Below are 20283 nucleotides of genomic sequence, written 5' to 3' on the forward strand. Positions count from 1 at the left end.
TTTTTCTGTTGGAGGAAAACTAATAAATAAAATAAAAAATTAAAATACCCAAAAAATACAAAAAAAAAACACACAAAACTAAGCAAACAATTGCTGTTGTCAACAAGGATGTGAACACCACAAAATATTCCGAAACAGGAATATGGTCAACAAACAAAGAAAAACAAAGGACATGTACTAAGAGAACGAAAAAAAAAAAACAACACAAATGATGACAACACAAAAATATTGAACCCAAAATAATTCAGCACAACAGTTGAAACGAGACAAAAACACGACAAAACGAAGACAAACAAATACAATAGTTTTTCCAAAACAGAAACAAGCGACGTTTCGGGAACTGCTATCAGCTCCCGTCCTCAGGCAGAGACGCACATGGTACGGAAACACAGGTGCGACTAGAATTAGAAGGGGCTGGAAAAATTAGGGTATTTATCAGAGAAAGGGCTACATCTTGCTCAGCCAATGACAGACGAGCTGTCTCCCCATTGGCTGTGCACCATGTAGTTAAAGCAGATTGGTTATGGTGGGTTGAGTATTGGCTATTGTTTTGTGCTCCAGGGATGTTTCTCTCTTTATCTCTCTTTATCTCTTTATCTCTTTATCTTTAAAGATAACATATATATTCCACTTGCATCGAATCAACTAAATTCATTAACAAGATACCAGCGAGCAGGGCTTTAAGAACGTAATCCCAGGAACATGTAAAATCAAGGAAACTCATGTATATGTAATCGTTGGGAGAATCAAATTTTGGTGCAATTTTTAAGTTTTTGTTTATGAAATCATTTATTTGTTAAGGTGTAATATGTATTGTTTTAAATAATCCCGGAGCGCGCCCTTAACTTGGTTACTTACTAAGATCCTTATTGTCATGTTGAAATAATGCGAAAACAAAATCTCTTAATAATAAACCAGGAAAACCTATAGACCAAGCTACCGATGTAGTGTATTTATTTATCAAATACCTTCTTCATTTTATCGATCCACGAACTCCCCAAGTTACTAGTGTGCAGGGAGTGTAAATTTTGTCTTGTGCACCGCCTCGTGCCCCCTCTGGTAATTAACTTTAATTTTCTTTGTATTTTGCCCAGCAGTTTCCAAGGACTTTTATTAAAATAAAATAATTTTATTTTGAGGCACGAGGGGCGTTACAGTACACCGGGAAGTTTGTGCAACGATCACAAAACCCGCAAGAAGCAAGGCTAAAAGGACACTACCTACTTCCTTGCTTTAGAAGTAGATCATTAGTAAACATCATTATTTTCTGCGTAGTAACAGTACACATGAACCCTAGCCACCACATAAATTAAAATCAAGAGCAATTACAACTTCGTCGCACAAACTGTTAAGTGTGCATGACAATCTACCAACCTCGGCCCACATTCGCTCCAGGTCCGCGAATTCTCAGGGGAATACAAAACCTGGCCCAGTTTAAATCTGCCACAGCGTGCCTCTAATGCTGACGTACCTACCGCGTTATCTAATCTAAGCCTCAGAAAAATAAATTACCTCCACACCCGCAATTGGATTTAGATATCACAGCTAGTCCGTACATTCGGTTCAAATTCTTAAAAGCACTTAAGGGACTTGCATCACACCTTTATATTAATTTCTCCGCCATATTATGTTACGATCACCGCTCAAATTTCACAGTTTGCCTTGCGCTTAGAGGCGATACCGCGCTAGAAGCATCAGTGAGCGTCGCACTTATCAACCCGCCTCACTAACACACATACACCCCGTTACAAAAAAAAAATCAATCGCTACTTACACTGAGTGTTGCCCAGACACCAGGTAATATTCGGGCGATATTAGCCTAGCCTTTCTACCTTAGAAGAAGAAAAATTGCAATGCTGATATAATATGATAATTACGACCCGCTTTAACACTGTGTGAATGCGCTGGGGAAGTGGGGGTAGGGAATCGGCTCAGGAAGGGAGGAAGGAGAAGCAAGCAGAAGCGGAGAGGAGAAGCAAGGTCTAGAAACGGAAACTACGTCACGTTGAGGCGGGATCTTCAAAAGTCCGAGACACCCCTCTTGCTACCGGTTCAAGAGAATCCAACATAACGGATCCCAGGTGGATTTCATAACGTCACACTGGTTGTAGTAATATTTATACAAGTGTTGTTAGTAATATATAGGGGGTCATTCGTCTAGTAAATATTGTGGAGTAAGAACGCAATATTTTTAACAAGTTCGTTCACCAGTCTTGTTTAGATCTCTATGCTTGGTTGAAACTTTAGGTATGCAAATTTAATTGAAAACATTGAAATGTCCTGAAAGAATCAGAAAATAGTTTTGGTTGGAACACCACATGAAATATTTATTTGAATAACATTTTATTTTAACACTTACTGTTTCAATAATATTTTCTTTTAAAATATTAAATACTCAATAATAAACATTTAAAATCAATAATCTTATAATATTTAGTACTAATTATGTCATATATATTTATTATTCTCTAAATTTAATTTATTTAAATTTTCAAATTCAAACAGAATTTTATTGACTATTAACTATCTTTTTCCAGCCCTTTTATTATTTTATTGTAAATAATTATTTGCATGTAATTAAAAACTATTTTTTAATGATGTCAAAGATGTTTAACTTCTCACGCACGCACATAAGTACACGCACCCCTTTTTATAGTTCAAACAGTTAATATTATCATTTTACCTATTTTATATTTACCTCAGCCGGTTTAAACTAGGGACACTGAACTCGATAGTGTGAGTACTATTTTTTATTTGATATTACATAAATACTCAAGATATTTAACTAAATTTTAATACTTATTAATTATTTATTGAAATGTTACAATGGCCGAGTTCACAAGTCACGATTTTAGAGGTTTGAATTTTTTTTTTCGGGAATACGAAGCCTCTTTGGGGAATCTGAAAATTTAAGATTATTTTGTAGAAATGATTATGTCCATAAGTGCATTATTCTTAGAAAAGGGGAAAATTTTATAATTTTGGGATATTCTGAGTCATTTTTAGGGAATTTTTAGGGGAAATTTGTAGGTCAAGGTTACCGGTACCCTTGACGTTGTGACAAGGCCGGCTACTATGTACTTCTTATGTGTCAGATATTTTGAATACGTCATGATAGATATCTGATGTTGAGGTACCGAAACGGCGATCAGTAACTAGAGGGACACCTTCATGAGAGTCTCCAGGAGAGACTACTGCAGTAAAATGGTTTCGCAGGTGTTCTGAAGACCGGCAACGAGCTCAGCCAGATACTGCTGTGCCTGGCGGTGGGCTACCTGGGCGGTCGAGGCAGCAGACCTCGGTGGCTGGCGTGGGGGGTCGTCGCCTCCGCCGCCTCGTCCTACCTGCTGGGCCTTCTGCACGTGTGGTACGGGCCCGGCCGGGAGGCGCTGGCGCTCACGGAGGAACACTTCGACATCAGCGTCTTCAACGCCTCTCTGCCTTCCCAGCGTAAGCCACTTGCCCGTGTCGTGGCATTTGAATACATCCCCATCGCTAATGTCCGCTGACCACAAGCATTTTATGTGGTGGTAACATTTGTGTATCCGGCTTTCCTCAACCCCCGACACAAGGTTATTTTCTATCACATCCAGTTAGCAGGAAAGTCGCTTTATTGTACACTACTTAATAACTTATTGCTTGTCTGCATACGTGCTACAGTTTTTTTAAAAAAAACGAATAATACAAAAATTTCAAGGAAAAATTTATGTAAATGTTGTTCTGCCATATCCACCTCAGTCGGTTAGGTTAACCTCGTGGGGGACACAACAAGGAAGCTCCAGGACTATAGGCTCAATGGCACTGCTTTGTATGTGTAGAGGTTTACAAGTAGAGAAAATACACCGACTGGCTCATCACATGGCTCTTACAACCAACAGAACTCATCTTAATATATATTAAATTAACTTACGAAAGTAACTGATTTTACATGAAATAATACCTTTTTATTTCGGTGCAGGCCATTTATTCTTAGTTAAATAATATCATCCACATACTTAACTAACAAAGATATGAGTATTCCGTTTCACAAAACATTAAATTATTAAAACTGCAAGCTTGGGGCCCCGTACTATTACACCACCTTAAAAGACAATAAGTACATGGCTGGTTACACCAACAATAACAGAAAATATTTTTGAGGTTAAAAACTAAAATATACTTTATTCATTTAACGAAACGACGGAAAGATCCTTTCACTTGATTATTTTTCTACGCGATAGAGCCGATGATGTCGAAAGCAGATTAAACTTCATGCCGAAACATGCTGGAAGCCGAAAGATAAATAAGTAAACTTTCCTTATTAAGTAGGCTGCATCCTGATGCCAAATAGCGGAGGAGCAAAGGCTTACTCCCATCCCGTACTTAGTGGACTACATCAAGCATGGCCCGGATGTCTCACGCCACTCACAAGGACCGCTAAAAGAATTAACAAAAACACCAAAATTAAGATATCGCCCAAAAATAAATAAAGAAAATGATTGCGGGGTAATCAAGAAAGAAAACTCACCCAAAAAGCGGTAAGTGTCAGTCAATTCACCACATAATCTAGTGGATTAAAACATAATTTGAATAATGATGATTACATGATTGCTGACCGATTAGTTTTTTTTATATAGTTAAGTGGCCTACAGCTTTCCCCCATAGCCAAAGGGTCATTATATCCAGCGTGAATCTTAATTTCGAGTCGTTGTCAAATATGAGAATATATCTTTTACACCCATGCCTTACCCGGGACTCGAACCCAGAACCCCTCGCACCGTAAGCCGGTGTTCATCCGACTACGCTACGGAGGACGGCTGCTGACCGATTAGGAAGAAGAAGGAGGAAAATATATATTCTCTTTAAGAAGCTACACCAAGGCACAAGACGTCAAACTTGGTGAGCAAAAATTAAAACAATACAGGTTTAGTTCCAAAATCATCACTAAAACATCTCAAGTAAATGAAAAAAGATTAAGGTAATTAAATATTAGTGTTTAAAACAAATACTTATTTTTTTATGTCTTTTAAATTAATGTATTTTCTTTTATTGTATGAATATCTTGAAGCACTTCACTTTAGATTATAGGTAAATAGGTTTCACATTTCTCACAATTTACATTTAGATATGATTAAAATACAAAACTTACATAAAAAAGTAATTATTTTAAAAATTCACAAAATTGAGCCTACATGATGTCCAGTTTGCAAAAAAAAAAAAAACAAAAAAAACATGACAACAGGGTGAGAACATGAAAAGTTATAGAGTGCAACGGCACAATGTTTTATTATAAGGACATATTTGTGTCTACTAACAAAGGTTCTTATGAGCTCGTAGATGTTTTGACTTGAGCTCTAAAATGTCAGCATGCTCGTATGAACATTAAAGATGTGTGTAAATAACCTTTTTTTTCCAGGGGAGGTGCCTCTGCTCTGCCAGGCGAACAGGACATCATCAGAAGTGTGTCAGCAAGAGCACACCACCAGCGGGGAGTACTCGCTGACTCCTCTCATACTGATCTTCCTGTCGGAGATCATGTTCGGCGTGGGCTACACCACGAGCAACATGCTTGGTCAGACCTACATGGATGACCACGTCAAAAAGAAGAACACCCCATTTTTGCTGGGTAACTTGTCCTCACAAAAGATTAAGGAAATACTCAAATGGGGCATAAGGTCCGATTCTTGGCGAGGGGGGTGAAGCCAAAAGAGGAGAGGAATTCCAATGTACTACCCGTACCAACATGGCAGCCGTTTGTTAACAATTGTATCAGCTGTGCCTGTATTGGAGGTTAAATTGGAGAAAAATGTCAACTCATATCATAACAATTGTCTTATGAAGATTCGTTTTGGACTTTTTATATGTATATATATATAAACATATTAATCAGTATTATTTTGATATAATTTTCTACCGAACATCTTAACTACTTTCATTAATAAAAGCAGGCTAGAACAGCTGGTGCAAATATAAACAAACGTCCACCATATTGGTGTGTGCAAATCAGAAGGAAAAAAGTGGATAAACAGCTTCGTGTCTGAAGGCTAATACTCCATCTTTATCCTTTCCTAATCTCTAGTTCTAACTCGTTCACGACACGGAGGCTTTGTGTTGTGTAGGCTGTTCCTTCTACAACTTCTTTAACCAAGCAGGTTATGGGCTGACGTCACGAGCTTCGTGAAATCGTCGCAGCGCATTACAGCAACAGCCACCGGGTGCCTAACAAATAGTATTTATTAGGTAACTTGTATCACGGAGCAGGGGTTTGGGCGCCGGAATGGCTGTAACGAGAGTACACTTCGTTAAACAGGTTTTCAGCTAACTTTACCTATATTTTAAACAGACACAGCTTCATGCAAATAAATCAAGCAAATGCTATACACAAACATACTCTGGATTTAGTGGTGGACACAGGAATTCATTTAGAGAGAGGATTTAAAAAATATATATATTTCAACTTAGGGCAACTACAAGGGGCTTGTTGGAAATAAGTTACACTATAATTCTCAACATGCATCAATGCATTCGTGGTTTGTGAATGCGGATGGTTGTAACTTGTAACAGCTCACCTTGCATCACCTAATATAAAGTGCCTTCACCGAGATCTCACTTATTATTTCATATTTTCAGGGAAGGATATAACCTCCCCCCCCCCCTTATCAAACTCATGCAGTGGAACTGTGGGGATTCCCCTAGCAAACTGATTTGTTAGTGATACTTCTTCATAGCACCATTAGAATAATGACTAGCTTCTCGCTGGTAACGAGAAATAAATCAATCCACATAAATAAATAATATAAGTGAGTTCACCAATGAGAAGGTGAAGTACACATTTTACCGATGGGCACCTTCTCCGCCAAATGCTATATGGAATGAGACCTGGGGGTTTATTCTAAGTTTTCAGCGTTTTCTATCGGAACATTTGGATATCGATTCCGACATATAGCTCTTTGGCCGATCGGCAACACACGGTTCCGAACGATCGTAATCGAAAGGTACTGAAATTGCTATTCTGAACGCGGTGTTATCTTTAAAAGATTTGTGCAATGGGAGTGCATGACTTGATGTAAGTTTTTGGACATACGCCATTGCTAAGAACTTTTTCTGTTGAAGAAAAACTAATAAATAAAATAAATTAAAATACACAAGAGAGACAAAAAACACACAAAATTAAGCAAACAATTGCTGTTGTCAACAAGAATATAAACACCACAAAATATTCCGAAACAGAAATATGGTCAACAAACAAAGAAAAAAGTACTAAGTGAACAAAAAAAACACACAAATGATGACAACACAAAAATATTGAAACCAAAATCATTCAGCACAACAGTTGAAACGAGACAAAAACACAACAAAACGAAAAGACAAAAAAATACAATAGTTTTACCAAAACAGAAACAAGCGACATTTCGGGAACTGCTATCTGCTCCCGTCCTCAGGCAAAGACGCACATGGTACGGAAAACACAGGTGCGACTGAGAAGGGGCTGCCGCCGTTTCCTCATATGCTCGGCCGGGAGCGTGTGACAGCGATACCGGGAACTATTACGTTCCCATAACTCGCTATGTGGTCGCCAATATAAATAGTGCAACCCCGTCACTTTGATCGAATCATTGGAAACGTCAGGGGGGCGCGATGTGTGTGATTTTAAGATTAAAGGTGGCTCACGGTCCAGAAGAAGTAAAATAGCTGTCGCATGTTGCTTGGCTCTATTTTTAATAGTGTAGGTGTCAGGCGGGGGGAGGTCACCCTTTCCCCTCAGTTAGTTGGCTAACTGATGCATGAGAGTGTCGTGATGTCTGTATTTAGAGGCGTGTGGAGTGTGCGCAAAAATGGCCTAATTAATTTCGTTGTGTGAGTGTAGTGTATAGCTCCAAGGCCGCACATACCCGGCTGACCAAGCAGGCATATCATCGTGTAAGTTTACCGATGTGTAGGAGAAATTACATAGATTAGTAAACACCTGGCCGCCTTAAGGACCGAACTATTGCGTTCCAGTATAGTTCGGTCAAAGTTAGGCTAAACCAGTATTGCTGTAGTTAGCCCCCAGGCTGTTGCCGTCTAAACCTGAAAAATAGAGAGTGAAATTAGTAAATGAATGTCATCCTATTCTATTATTGTTCGAGCAGAGAGATGCCCTCGTCCAGTTTTTTTTTTTTTTTTTTTTTTTTGTCGCAATTCAAAAACCCATGCCTTCCGAAACGCGGCCGGCACTGGAGGTGAAGCCTGCCAGGCGGGTCTCGCCCTTCAGGCATACGGAGTCAGCCCTAACACACAGGCAGTGGACCGCTGCATGGGTCAAAACCTACACCTGCATGCTTCGGACCATTTCGAATTAGCAAGAAATGAAAGTTACATTAATGAATTAATTAATAATGGCTGGGGAAAACAACTAGCAAGGACTAGTGGAGGAGGTGGGGGAAGGAAAGATTTGGTAATTAAAGGAATTTGGGCCTGCGGTCGAGTTGTCGCTGGTTTATAATTAGAGCCCCGCTGGGTCAAAGGTAGTGTTTTGGCTAGTCCAATGTTGATTATTTGCACCGCAGGACGTAGACAGGCACATCGGGGCCAGAGAGAAACGTCTGCTATGTTTGCTAAGTTGCCCTGCGTACATGGGATGTGTGGATTCTAGTATAACCTGGCTTAGGCAAGTCGCGGTTTTTTAAACTGTCGCTGTGCAGCTGGGTCGTAGTCCGGAAGTGAATTCATATAAGTATTGGCATGTTCAGGGAGCTGGCCATAAAAAGACCTGTTTTGACGTTTTATATATTCCTCTACATATTCTACTTTGAGTAGCTGGTGTACTTCTAGTGTGCTGGTGTACCAGCCGCAATCTGCAATGGCTCTAAGAAATTTATTTTGAGTGACCTGTACTTTATCGATATGGCATTTTGCTGCATAGCCCCAGATTTCGCAAGCATATAATAATTGAGGGCGAACTATTTGTAAATACAGCTGTAATTTTTTCTTTCTAGGAAATTGGGGGGCCTTAAACATTGAGTATAGGCTGCGCAAAGTGCCTCGCGCAAACTGTGTCACCTTAGTGGTGTGAACTTTCCAGGTGAGCCTGGTATCTAGAGTTAAACCTAAATATCTAGCCGATTTAACAAATGGTATGGCTTGATTAAAAATTTTTAATTCGCGGTCGGGGGCGGTGTATTTTTTAGTTAAAATTAAAGTTGTGGACTTGGCTCCATTTATTTTAATGCGCCAGCGAGTGTACCATTGTTCGAGTGAGGTAAGCTGCCTCTGAACTTTGGTTAAAGCAAACTTCAAATTCGGGGATTGATATATTATTGCAGTGTCGTCTGCATATAATTGCACGTGGGCATGTTCCCGCGGGATGTCGGCTGTGTAAACATTATAGAAAAAGGGTGAGAGTGGGGACCCCTGCGGCACACCTGCTGTCAGCTCCCGAGTGGATGATTTCGCCCCCTCTATTGATACAAAAAATTTTCGACGCCATAAATAGTGGGCCACCAGATGAATATACGTGTCTGGAAAGTTAAATGTAATTAATTTTTGAATTAAGCCAGGTATCCAAACTTTGTCGAAAGCTTTTTCCGCGTCTAGCATCGTTGCGACAGTAAATTTCGCTCGTGAGTTAAAACCGTCAGTGGCCTCTTCAATGAGCTTAATTAGGGGGTGAGAGGTAGAGTGGCCCCTTCTAAAACCAAATTGGTTATCTGGAATGACTTCGTGTTCGTCCGAATGGTGTTGAAGTCGTTTGAGTAAAATTTTTTCGAAAATTTTACTCATGCTATTTAGGAGGCTAATAGGTCGCCTGTTTTGTGGTAGTGACGCATTTTTTCCCGGTTTCGGAATGGTGATAACTTTAGCTAGTTTCCATGACGCTGGGTAGGATTTAAGAATAAAAATAGCATTTATTATTTTAAGAAAGTATTGTATAGCCTGAAATGATAATTTCTTTAAAGTATCAAAATTTATTCCGTCAGGTCCGCCTGCTTTATTTTTTGGTCGCGAGTGAATAGCTTCTAAGAGCTCTTTAATTGTTACGAGTTCCGGCTCGTCTTGTGGAACGATTTGTAAATAGTTATTAACAGCTACTGTCGTGGTCCTAGTAAACTGAGGCTCGTTTATGTCCTCGTTTGGTGAAAATTGTTTTTCAAAAATGTCTGCTATAGCATTTGCTTTATCTATCGCGTCATATTTAATGCCCGCGTTTGTAACAATGGCCGGTGTGGAGATAAATTTATTTTTCCCTCGTAAATTGCGTGTGAGCCGCCACATTTGCCGAGGTTGAGTTGCGCACTCTGTTATTAAGTTTCCGTATTTTTCTATTTTTAAATCTTTAAGTTTTCGCCAGACTTGAGCTTTAAGGCGATTGTATTCAGTCCTAGCTTGCGGTGTTCTCGTTCGTTGATAAGTGTTGCGCGCCTGCCGTTTTAAAACGATTAGCATGTCTACATCTGGGTAATTTAGTCGCGTAAATTCTCTTTTATTCACGATTTTCGTGTGTTTTTTGCGCACGTCTGTAATTGTGTCGGTGAAAAGTTTTACGTGAGTTTCGAGCTCATCTGCTGTGTCTATCGCTGGAGTTTCTGTAAAAGTTAATTCCAGGTCTTCGCGAAATTTGTCCCAGTCGGGAATACCAAAAGTGCGGCTAAATATCGCTGCGCAAAATTGAGCATTAAAAGTTAATTGAATTAGTACCGGAAAATGGTCTGAGTCAAGCTCATCTAATTTTTCTGAAATAACCTGCGCACCTGGTATGTTTGTAAGAGCTATATCTAATATGTCAGGCATGCCACCATTCGTTGGATAGCAAGTTGGCGAGCCTGGAGCAAAAATTTCGTAATTATTTGCTGCCGAATGATCTAATAATTTTCTGCCTGCTGGGTTAGTATTTTTGCATCCCCAGTCTTCGTTTTTGCTGTTTAAATCGCCTGCGATGAAAAAGTGTTGCTGTGGATTAATTAATTTATTTAAATCCCTAGAAAGTAGTGGCTTATCTGGGGGTTTATATACTGCCGACATGCAGACATGCGCATTTTTATTACGAATATTTATGCTGGTGGCCTCTAGGTGCTCTAAGCCAGTTATTTCTATCGGATGGTGATGAATCCCGTGTTTAATTAATATGGCTGTGCCGCCCCCACGAGTGGCGCGGTCAGTGCGGTAAGTGGTGTAACCACAAATATTAAATCGATGATGCGGTGATAGGTGAGTCTCGGTAATGAATGCCACATCAATCCCATATATTACAAGGCACTGTTCCAACTCGTACGACCGAAGGCGGAGACCACATGCATTAAAGTTTAGGAGTTGTAGTGTTTTACCCATGTTTACTGCCATTTACTGGAGCACTGTCGCGAGTGCTTCCAATAGAATGGTTTGGCGGTATTTAATGCTCTCGGTGGAGCGGATGCGTGCGTAATACGGTTCGAGTGCCTTCACTAAATTCCAATAATCGCACATGCGCAAGATCTCTGCGAGTTCCGCGAGGCTAGTGATATTATTATTTGGCTGTGCTTCTGGCGCGGTTTCTGTTCTATGCTGCTGGCTCTTCTCGACGCGAGCCTGCACGATTTCCGTTGCCGTGCGCCGCGGTGCGCTTACGCCTGACGTAGCTGCCGCGTATGACGTGGAAGCTACTGCCTGTGTTTGATTTATGCCCGGTTGGCTGGCCTGCTCGCTGGGCCGTGCGTTTCGCGGACTGCGCTCTGTTGTTGTTGTTGTTGTTGCCCGGTGCACGTGTTCCCTGCAGGGCGCGGGGGGAGGGGGGATACTTTCCCGCGTCGGTGCGGCCGGCTGTGCTCGCGAGGCTGTGCGCGCAGCTTTCTGTGCTGCCTGTTCCGCGGCGGCCTGTCTCCGCGACTCTACGATCTTCAAAAACGCGGGGCACTGTCGCCAGGCCGCGGTGTGGCCTGTCTCTTTACAGTTCGAGCACACCTTTGGTGCCTCCTCTGGGACTGGGCATTCGCTGCGGGGATGCGAACCCGCGCACCTGATGCATTTAGGTACTTCTGAACAGTTTCCGGTGGTGTGTCCGAAGGAACTACACCTCTTACAGAGCGGGACGTCTTCCGCGCGAGTCGTGTACCGCTCAATCTTTATACCACTTGTGTAGTATAGTTGTTTGACGGCGTAGATGTCGTGCGCGCTAGGTGCCACGCACACCACGAAGGACGGTGTTGGCTCGAAAAACTCTTGCCCTGAGTTGCGGTCTGTTAGCCGCCGACTGAGCTGTTTGATGAAATTTACTTTAAACCCGAGCGCGGTGAGCTCCTCAGAAATCGCATCAACCGGCGTGAATTTACTCAAATTCTTTATCACTACTTTTTCCCCTCGCTCGCTGGGCTGGGAGAAAGTGTGGAAAGGCACATCGTTTGCCTTAAACCAAGCGGTCGCTTTGTCTTGGTCCAATTTGCCATCAAAAGTTATGCGCACTTCTTGACGCTTCGTCAGCGTCATTCGGTTTTTGATGCCGAGTCGCGCGAAGGCAGGGCCCAAGCTGCCGATTGCCTGACTGTTGCGGATTACGAATGGTACGCGTTTGTAGCGCGGAGCCTCGTCAGTCGGTGTTCGTTGTTGCGGTGTCGGTACCGCTTGTGACGCATCGCTATTACGCCTGCGTTGTCTACGCTCAACAGTGGTGAAGCCACTGTTGTCGTCCTCGGTTGTGGTGGGCTGGAGCCCTGACGGTTTTTTAGACTGAACAGAGTGTTCAGTCTCTGAGTCGCTGCCCTCATGCGTGCGCTTCGTCGCGGTGCCGACCTCCATCTCCTCGTCGCTACTACTCATCGCAAGTAGGTGCCCCGCCTTGAAAAAAGCAGGGCACACAACAGGCGTATCGCCCGACCTAACTAGCGTGGTATTCCTATCTGTTCGCCGCGTCCTAACTAGCTAACGACCTAGCACCTTACGCACTGGCCACTGACCTGAGCTTCCTTTTTAGGAACGCCAGGCTAGGCAAAGAGAGAGGCTGACCCTTCTCCGACCAGCACGCGGTAAAGAATGAGAAGGGGCTGCCGCCGTTTCCTCATATGCTCGGCCGGGAGCGTGTGACAGCGATACCGGGAACTATTACGTTCCCATAACTCGCTATGTGGTCGCCAATATAAATAGTGCAACCCCGTCACTTTGATCGAATCATTGGAAACGTCGGCGGGGCGCGATGTGTGTGATTTTAAGATTAAAGGTGGCTCACGGTCCAGAAGAAGTAAAATAGCTGTCGCATGTTGCTTGGCTCTATTTTTAATAGTGTAGGTGTCAGGCGGGGGGAGGTCACCCTTTCCCCTCAGTTAGTTGGCTAACTGATGCATGAGAGTGTCGTGATGTCTGTATTTAGAGGCGTGTGGAGTGTGCGCAAAAATGGCCTAATTAATCTCGTTGTGTGAGTGTAGTGTATAGCTCCAAGGCCGCACATACCCGGCTGACCAAGCAGGCCGATGTGTAGGAGAAATTACATAGATTAGTAAACACCTGGCCGCCTTAAGGACCGAACTATTGCGTTCCAGTATAGTTCGGTCAAAGTTAGGCTAAACCAGTATTGCTGTAGTTAGCCCCCAGGCTGTTGTCGTCTAAACCTGAAAAATAGAGAGTGAAATTAGTAAATGAATGTCATCCTATTCTATTATTGTTCGAGCAGAGAGATGCCCTCGTCCAGTTTTTTTTTTTTTTTTTTTTGGTCGCAATTCAAAAACCCATGCCTTCCGAAACGCGGCCGGCACTGGAGGTGAAGCCTGCCAGGCGGGTCTCGCCCTTCAGGCATACGGAGTCAGCCCTAACACACAGGCAGGGGACCGCTGCATGGGTCAAAACCTACACCTGCATGCTTCGGACCATTTCGAATTAGCAAGAAAATGAAAGTTACATTAATGAATTATTTAATAATGGCTGGGGAAAACAACTAGCAAGGACTAGTGGAGGAGGTGGGGGAAGGAAAGATTTGGTAATTAAAGGAATTTGGGCCTGCGGTCGAGTTGTCGCTGGTTTATAATTAGAGCCCCGCTGGGTCAAAGGTAGTGTTGACGCAATAAAATAGAGCACCGCTGGGCCAAAAGTAGTGTTGACGCAATATTTACGAGTCCTGGGCATGTCAATCATTGGCTAGTCCAATGTTGATTATTTGCACCGCAGGACGTAGACAGGCACATCGGGGCCAGAGGGAAACGTCTGCTATGTTTGCTAAGTTGCCCTGCGTACATGGGATGTGTGGATTCTAGTATAACCTGGCTTAGGCAAGTCGCGGTTTTTTAAACTGTCGCTGTGCAGCTGGGTCGTAGTCCGGAAGTGAATTCATATAAGTATTGGCATGTTCAGGGAGCTGGCCATAAAAAGACCTGTTTTGCCGTTTTATATATTCCTCTACATATTCTACTTTGAGTAGCTGGTGTACTTCTAGTGTGCTGGTGTACCAGCCGCAATCTGCAATGGCTCTAAGAAATTTATTTTGAGTGACCTGTACTTTATCGATATGGCATTTTGCTGCATAGCCCCAGATTTCGCAAGCATATAATAATTGAGGGCGAACTATTTGTAAATACAGCTGTAATTTTTTCTTTCTAGGAAATTGGGGGGCCTTAAACATTGAGTATAGGCTGCGCAAAGTGCCTCGCGCAAACTGTGTCACCTTAGTGGTGTGAACTTTCCAGGTGAGCCTGGTATCTAGAGTTAAACCTAAATATCTAGCCGATTTAACAAATGGTATGGCTTGATTAAAAATTTTTAATTCGCGGTCGGGGGCGGTGTATTTTTTAGTTAAAATTAAAGTTGTGGACTTGGCTCCATTTATTTTAATGCGCCAGCGAGTGTACCATTGTTCGAGTGAGGTAAGCTGCCTCTGAACTTTGGTTAAAGCAAACTTCAAATTCGGGGATTGATATATTATTGCAGTGTCGTCTGCATATAATTGCACGTGGGCATGTTCCCGCGGGATGTCGGCTGTGTAAACATTATAGAAAAAGGGTGAGAGTGGGGACCCCTGCGGCACACCTGCTGTCAGCTCCCGAGTGGATGATTTCGCCCCCTCTATTGATACAAAAATTTTTCGACGCCATAAATAGTGGGCCACCAGATGAATATACGTGTCTGGAAAGTTAAATGTAATTAATTTTTGAATTAAGCCAGGTATCCAAACTTTGTCGAAAGCTTTTTCCGCGTCTAGCATCGTTGCGACAGTAAATTTCGCTCGTGAGTTAAAACCGTCAGTGGCCTCTTCAATGAGCTTAATTAGGGGGTGAGAGGTAGAGTGGCCCCTTCTAAAACCAAATTGGTTATCTGGAATGACTTCGTGTTCGTCCGAATGGTGTTGAAGTCGTTTGAGTAAAATTTTTTCGAAAATTTTACTCATGCTATTTAGGAGGCTAATAGGTCGCCTGTTTTGTGGTAGTGACGCATTTTTTCCCGGTTTCGGAATGGTGATAACTTTAGCTAGTTTCCATGACGCTGGGTAGGATTTAAGAATAAAAATAGCATTTATTATTTTAAGAAAGTATTGTATAGCCTGAAATGATAATTTCTTTAAAGTATCAAAATTTATTCCGTCAGGTCCGCCTGCTTTATTTTTTGGTCGCGAGTGAATTGCTTCTAAGAGCTCTTTAATTGTTACGAGTTCCGGCTCGGCTTGTGGAACGATTTGTAAATAGTTATTAACAGCTACTGTCGTGGTCCTAGTAAACTGAGGCTCGTTTATGTCCTCGTTTGGTGAAAATTGTTTTTCAAAAATGTCTGCTATTGCATTTGCTTTATCTATCGCGTCATATTTAATGCCCGCGTTTGTAACAATGGCCGGTGTGGAGATAAATTTATTTTTCCCTCGTAAATTGCGTGTGAGCCGCCACATTTGCCGAGGTTGAGTTGCGCACTCTGTTATTAAGTTTCCGTATTTTTCTATTTTTAAATCTTTAAGTTTTCGCGAGACTTGAGCTTTAAGGCGATTGTATTCAGTCCTAGCTTGCGGTGTTCTCGTTCGTTGATAAGTGTTGCGCGCCTGCCGTTTTAAAACGATTAGCATGTCTACATCTGGGTAATTTAGTCGCGTAAATTCTCTTTTATTCACGATTTTCGTGTGTTTTTTGCGCACGTCTGTAATTGTGTCGGTGAAAAGTTTTACGTGAGTTTCGAGCTCATCTGCTGTGTCTATCGCTGGAGTTTCTGTAAAAGTTAATTCCAGGTCTTCGCGAAATTTGTCCCAGTCGGGAATACCAAAAGTGCGGCTAAATATCGCTGCGCAAAATTGAGCATTAAAAGTTAATTGAATAAGTACCGGAAAATGGTCTGAGTCAAGCTCATCTAATTTTTCTGAAATAACCTGCGCACCTGGTATGTTTGTAAGAGCTATATCTAATATGTCAGGCATGCCACCATTCGTTGGATAGCAAGTTGGCGAGCCTGGAGCAAAAATTTCGTAATTATTTGCTACCGAATGATCTAATAATTTTCTGCCTGCTGGGTTAGTATTTTTGCATCCCCAGTCTTCGTTTTTGCTGTTTAAATCGCCTGCGATGAAAAAGTGTTGCTGTGGATTAATTAATTAATTTAAATCCCTAGAAAGTAGTGGCTTATCTGGGGGTTTATATACTGCCGACATGCAGACATGCGCATTTTTATTACGAATATTTATGCTGGTGGCCTCTAGGTGCTCTAAGCCAGTTATTTCTATCGGATGGTGATGAATCCCGTGTTTAATTAATATGTCTGTGCCGCCCCCACGAGTGGCGCGGTCAGTGCGGTAAGTGGTGTAACCACAAATATTAAATCGATGATGCGGTGATAGGTGAGTCTCGGTAATGAATGCCACATCAATCCCATATATTACAAGGCACTGTTCCAACTCGTACGACCGAAGGCGGAGACCACATGCATTAAAGTTTAGGAGTTGTAGTGTTTTCCCCATGTTTACTGCCATTTACTGGAGCACTGTCGCGAGTGCTTCCAATAGAATGGTTTGACGGTATTTAATGCTCTCGGTGGAGCGGATGCGTGCGTAATACGGTTCGAGTGCCTTCACTAAATTCCAATAATCGCACATGCGCAAGATCTCTGCGAGTTCCGCGAGGCTAGTGATATTATTATTTGGCTGTGCTTCTGGCGCGGTTTCTGTTCTATGCTGCTGGCTCTTCTCGACGCGAGCCTGCACGATTTCCGTTGCCGTGCGCCGCGGTGCGCTTACGCCTGACGTAGCTGCCGCGTATGACGTGGAAGCTACTGCCTGTGTTTGATTTATGCCCGGTTGGCTGGCCTGCTCGCTGGGCCGTGCGTTTCGCGGACTGCGCTCTGTTGTTGTTGTTGTTGCCCGGTGCACGTGTTCCCTGGTGGGCGCGGGGGGAGGGGGGAAACTTTCCCGCGTCGGTGCGGCCGGCTGTGCTCGCGAGGCTGTGCGCGCAGCTTTCTGTGCTGCCTGTTCCGCGGCGGCCTGTCTCCGCGACTCTACGATCTTCAAAAACGCGGGGCACTGTCGCCAGGCCGCGGTGTGGCCTGTCTCTTTACAGTTCGAGCACACCTTTGGTGCCTCCTCTGGGACTGGGCATTCGCTGCGGGGATGCGAACCCGCGCACCTGATGCATTTAGGTACTTCTGAACAGTTTCCGGTGGTGTGTCCGAAGGAACTACACCTCTTACAGAGCGGGACGTCTTCCGCGCGAGTCGTGTACCGCTCAATCTTTATACCACTTGTGTAGTATAGTTGTTTGACGGCGTAGATGTCGTGCGCGCTAGGTGCCACGCACACCACGAATGACGGTGTTGGCTCGAAAAACTCTTGCCCTGAGTTGCGGTCTGTTAGCCGCCGACTGAGCTGTTTGATGAAATTTACTTTAAACCCGAGCGCGGTGAGCTCCTCAGAAATCGCATCAACCGGCGTGAATTTACTCAAATTCTTTATCACTACTTTTTCCCCTCGCTCGCTGGGCTGGGAGAAAGTGTGGAAAGGCACATCGTTTGCCTTAAACCAAGCGGTCGCTTTGTCTTGGTCCAATTTGCCATCAAAAGTTATGCGCACTTCTTGACGCTTCGTCAGCGTCATTCGGTTTTTGATGCCGAGTCGCGCGAAGGCAGGGCCCAAGCTGCCGATTGCCTGACTGTTGCGGATTACGAATGGTACGCATTTGTAGCGCGGGGCCTCGTCAGTCGGTGTCCGTTGTTGCGGTGTCGGTACCGCTTGTGACGCATCGCTATTACGCCTGCGTTGTCTACGCTCAACAGTGGTGAAGCCACTGTTGTCGTCCTCGGTTGTGGTGGGCTGGAGCCCTGACGGTTTTTTAGACTGAACAGAGTGTTCAGTCTCTGAGTCGCTGCCCTCATGCGTGCGCTTCGTCGCGGTGCCGACCTCCATCTCCTCGTCGCTACTACTCATCGCAAGTAGGTGCCCCGCCTTGAAAAAAGCAGGGCACACAACAGGCGTATCGTCCGACCTAACTAGCGTGGTATTCCTATCTGTTCGCCGCGTCCTAACTAGCTAACGACCTAGCACCTTACGCACTGGCCACTGACCTGAGCTTCCTTTTTAGGAACGCCAGGCTAGGCAAAGAGAGAGGCTGACCCTTCTCCGACCAGCACGCGGTAAAGAATGAGAAGGGGCTGGAAAATAAGGGTATTTATCAGAGAAAGGGCTACATCTTGCTCAGCCAATGACAGGCGAGCTGTCTCCCCATTGGCTGTGCACCATGTAGTTAAAGCGGATTGGTTATGGTGGGTTGAGTATTGGCTATTGTTTTGTGCTGCAGGGATGTCTCTCTCTTTATCAAAGGGATCCACATATTTTTTAATTCAATGCTCTGTTGGCTGAAAATATTTTTATTGCTAATAATGAAGGCTGATTTTTTGATTTTCCTTTTTATTTTATCAGATTCCTGTATGAGTGGTGTGGAGTCTTCCCAGAGAATTTTGTGGCTATTTTCCCATGTATGTTCAGCAAGTCTAGATTTTAGGGTTTCACCCTTCTTGCAGTTGTTTTTGTGTTCTTTGATTCGGGTGGATAGAGCTCTGCCAGTTTCACCTATGTACATGTGGCCACATTCACAGGGGATCTGATACACACAGTTGTAAGTTTGTAATTTTTCTGTGGCTGGTTTCACCTTGGTAACAATACTTTTAATAGTAGATTTAGAACGGAATGCTGTTTGAAGTCCATATTTGTTTCCCAGGCGTCTTATTTTTTCTGAAAGCCCTTGAGCATACGGAATAACTAGGGTTCCTGCAGGTTTCTCAGTTTCTGTGGATTTGAGTGTTTTGTTAGATTTCATATGCTGTTTGATGGTGTTGACAGGGTAACCATTGGCTATGAGTTCTTTTTTATACGATTGTGTTCAACCGCAATAGATTTCTCATTAGAACAAATAATCTCAGCACGGTTGGTTAGTGTGTGAATTATGCCAGTTTTTGTTGTTTTGGGATGGTTGGATGCAAAATTAAGGTATTGGCCTGTGTGCGTAGGTTTCCTGTATACTTTATTTTCCAGGCTGTTGTTTTTTCTGCTGACTAGTACATCCAGGAAAGGAATGCTACCTTTGGTTTCTTTTTCATATGTGAATTTTATTGATGGCCTCAGAGAGTAGAGGTGGTTCACAAATTCCTCCAAAGTTTCAGATCCATGTTGCCAGACAGTGAAGGTGTCATCCACATAACGGAGCCAGATTTTAGGAGGGCTATTACTTTTGCTAAGTGCTTCCTGCTCAAAGTTTTCCATAAATATATTGGCCATAAATGGTGAAAGAGAAGAGCCCATTGCCATGCCATCGGTCTGTTTGTAGAAAATATCCTTGAACTGGAAATATGTTGTGGTGACACAGAGGGTAATCATTTCCATGATGGATGGGATTGGTATTATAGTTCTGTCCTTTAGGGTTGGATCAGCTTCCAAAAAAAAAAAGTATTGTTACCAAGGTGAAACCAGCCACAGAAAAATTACAAATTTACAACTGTGTGTATCAGATCCCCTGTGAATGTGGCCACATGTACATAGGTGAAACTGGCAGAGCTCTATCCACCCGAATCAAAGAACACAAAAACAACTGCAAGAAGGGTGAAACCCTAAATTCTAGACTTGCTGAACATACATGGGAAAATAGCCACAAAATTCTATGGGAAGACTCCACACCACTCATACAGGAATCTGATAAAATAAAAAGGAAAATCAAAGAATCAGCCTTCATTATTAGCAATAAAAATATTTTCAGCCAACAGAGCATTGAATTAAAAAATATGTGGATCCCTTTGATAAAGAGAGAAACATCCCTGCAGCACAAAACAATAGCCAATACTCAACCCACCATAACCAATCCGCTTTAACTACATGGTGCACAGCCAATGGGGAGACAGCTCGCCTGTCATTGGCTG

General features: G+C 43.0%; 1 protein-coding gene across 2 annotated transcripts in view; it reads left to right on the forward strand.

Annotated features, from left to right (window-relative positions):
• LOC134540122 (solute carrier organic anion transporter family member 74D-like) overlaps nucleotides 1–20283 on the forward strand; it is an 86000-nt gene that overhangs the window by 20950 nt on the left and 44767 nt on the right. For both annotated transcript variants that reach the window (XM_063382648.1, XM_063382646.1), the window contains exons 3-4: nucleotides 3217–3450; nucleotides 5396–5605. In XM_063382648.1, the coding sequence (XP_063238718.1) occupies nucleotides 3217–3450; nucleotides 5396–5605 (444 nt within the window). The remainder of the gene's footprint in view (nucleotides 1–3216; nucleotides 3451–5395; nucleotides 5606–20283) is intronic.

The sequence above is a fragment of the Bacillus rossius genome, chromosome 16, assembly GCF_032445375.1.
Source record: "Bacillus rossius redtenbacheri isolate Brsri chromosome 16, Brsri_v3, whole genome shotgun sequence".
Lineage (NCBI taxonomy): Eukaryota > Metazoa > Arthropoda > Insecta > Phasmatodea > Bacillidae > Bacillus > Bacillus rossius.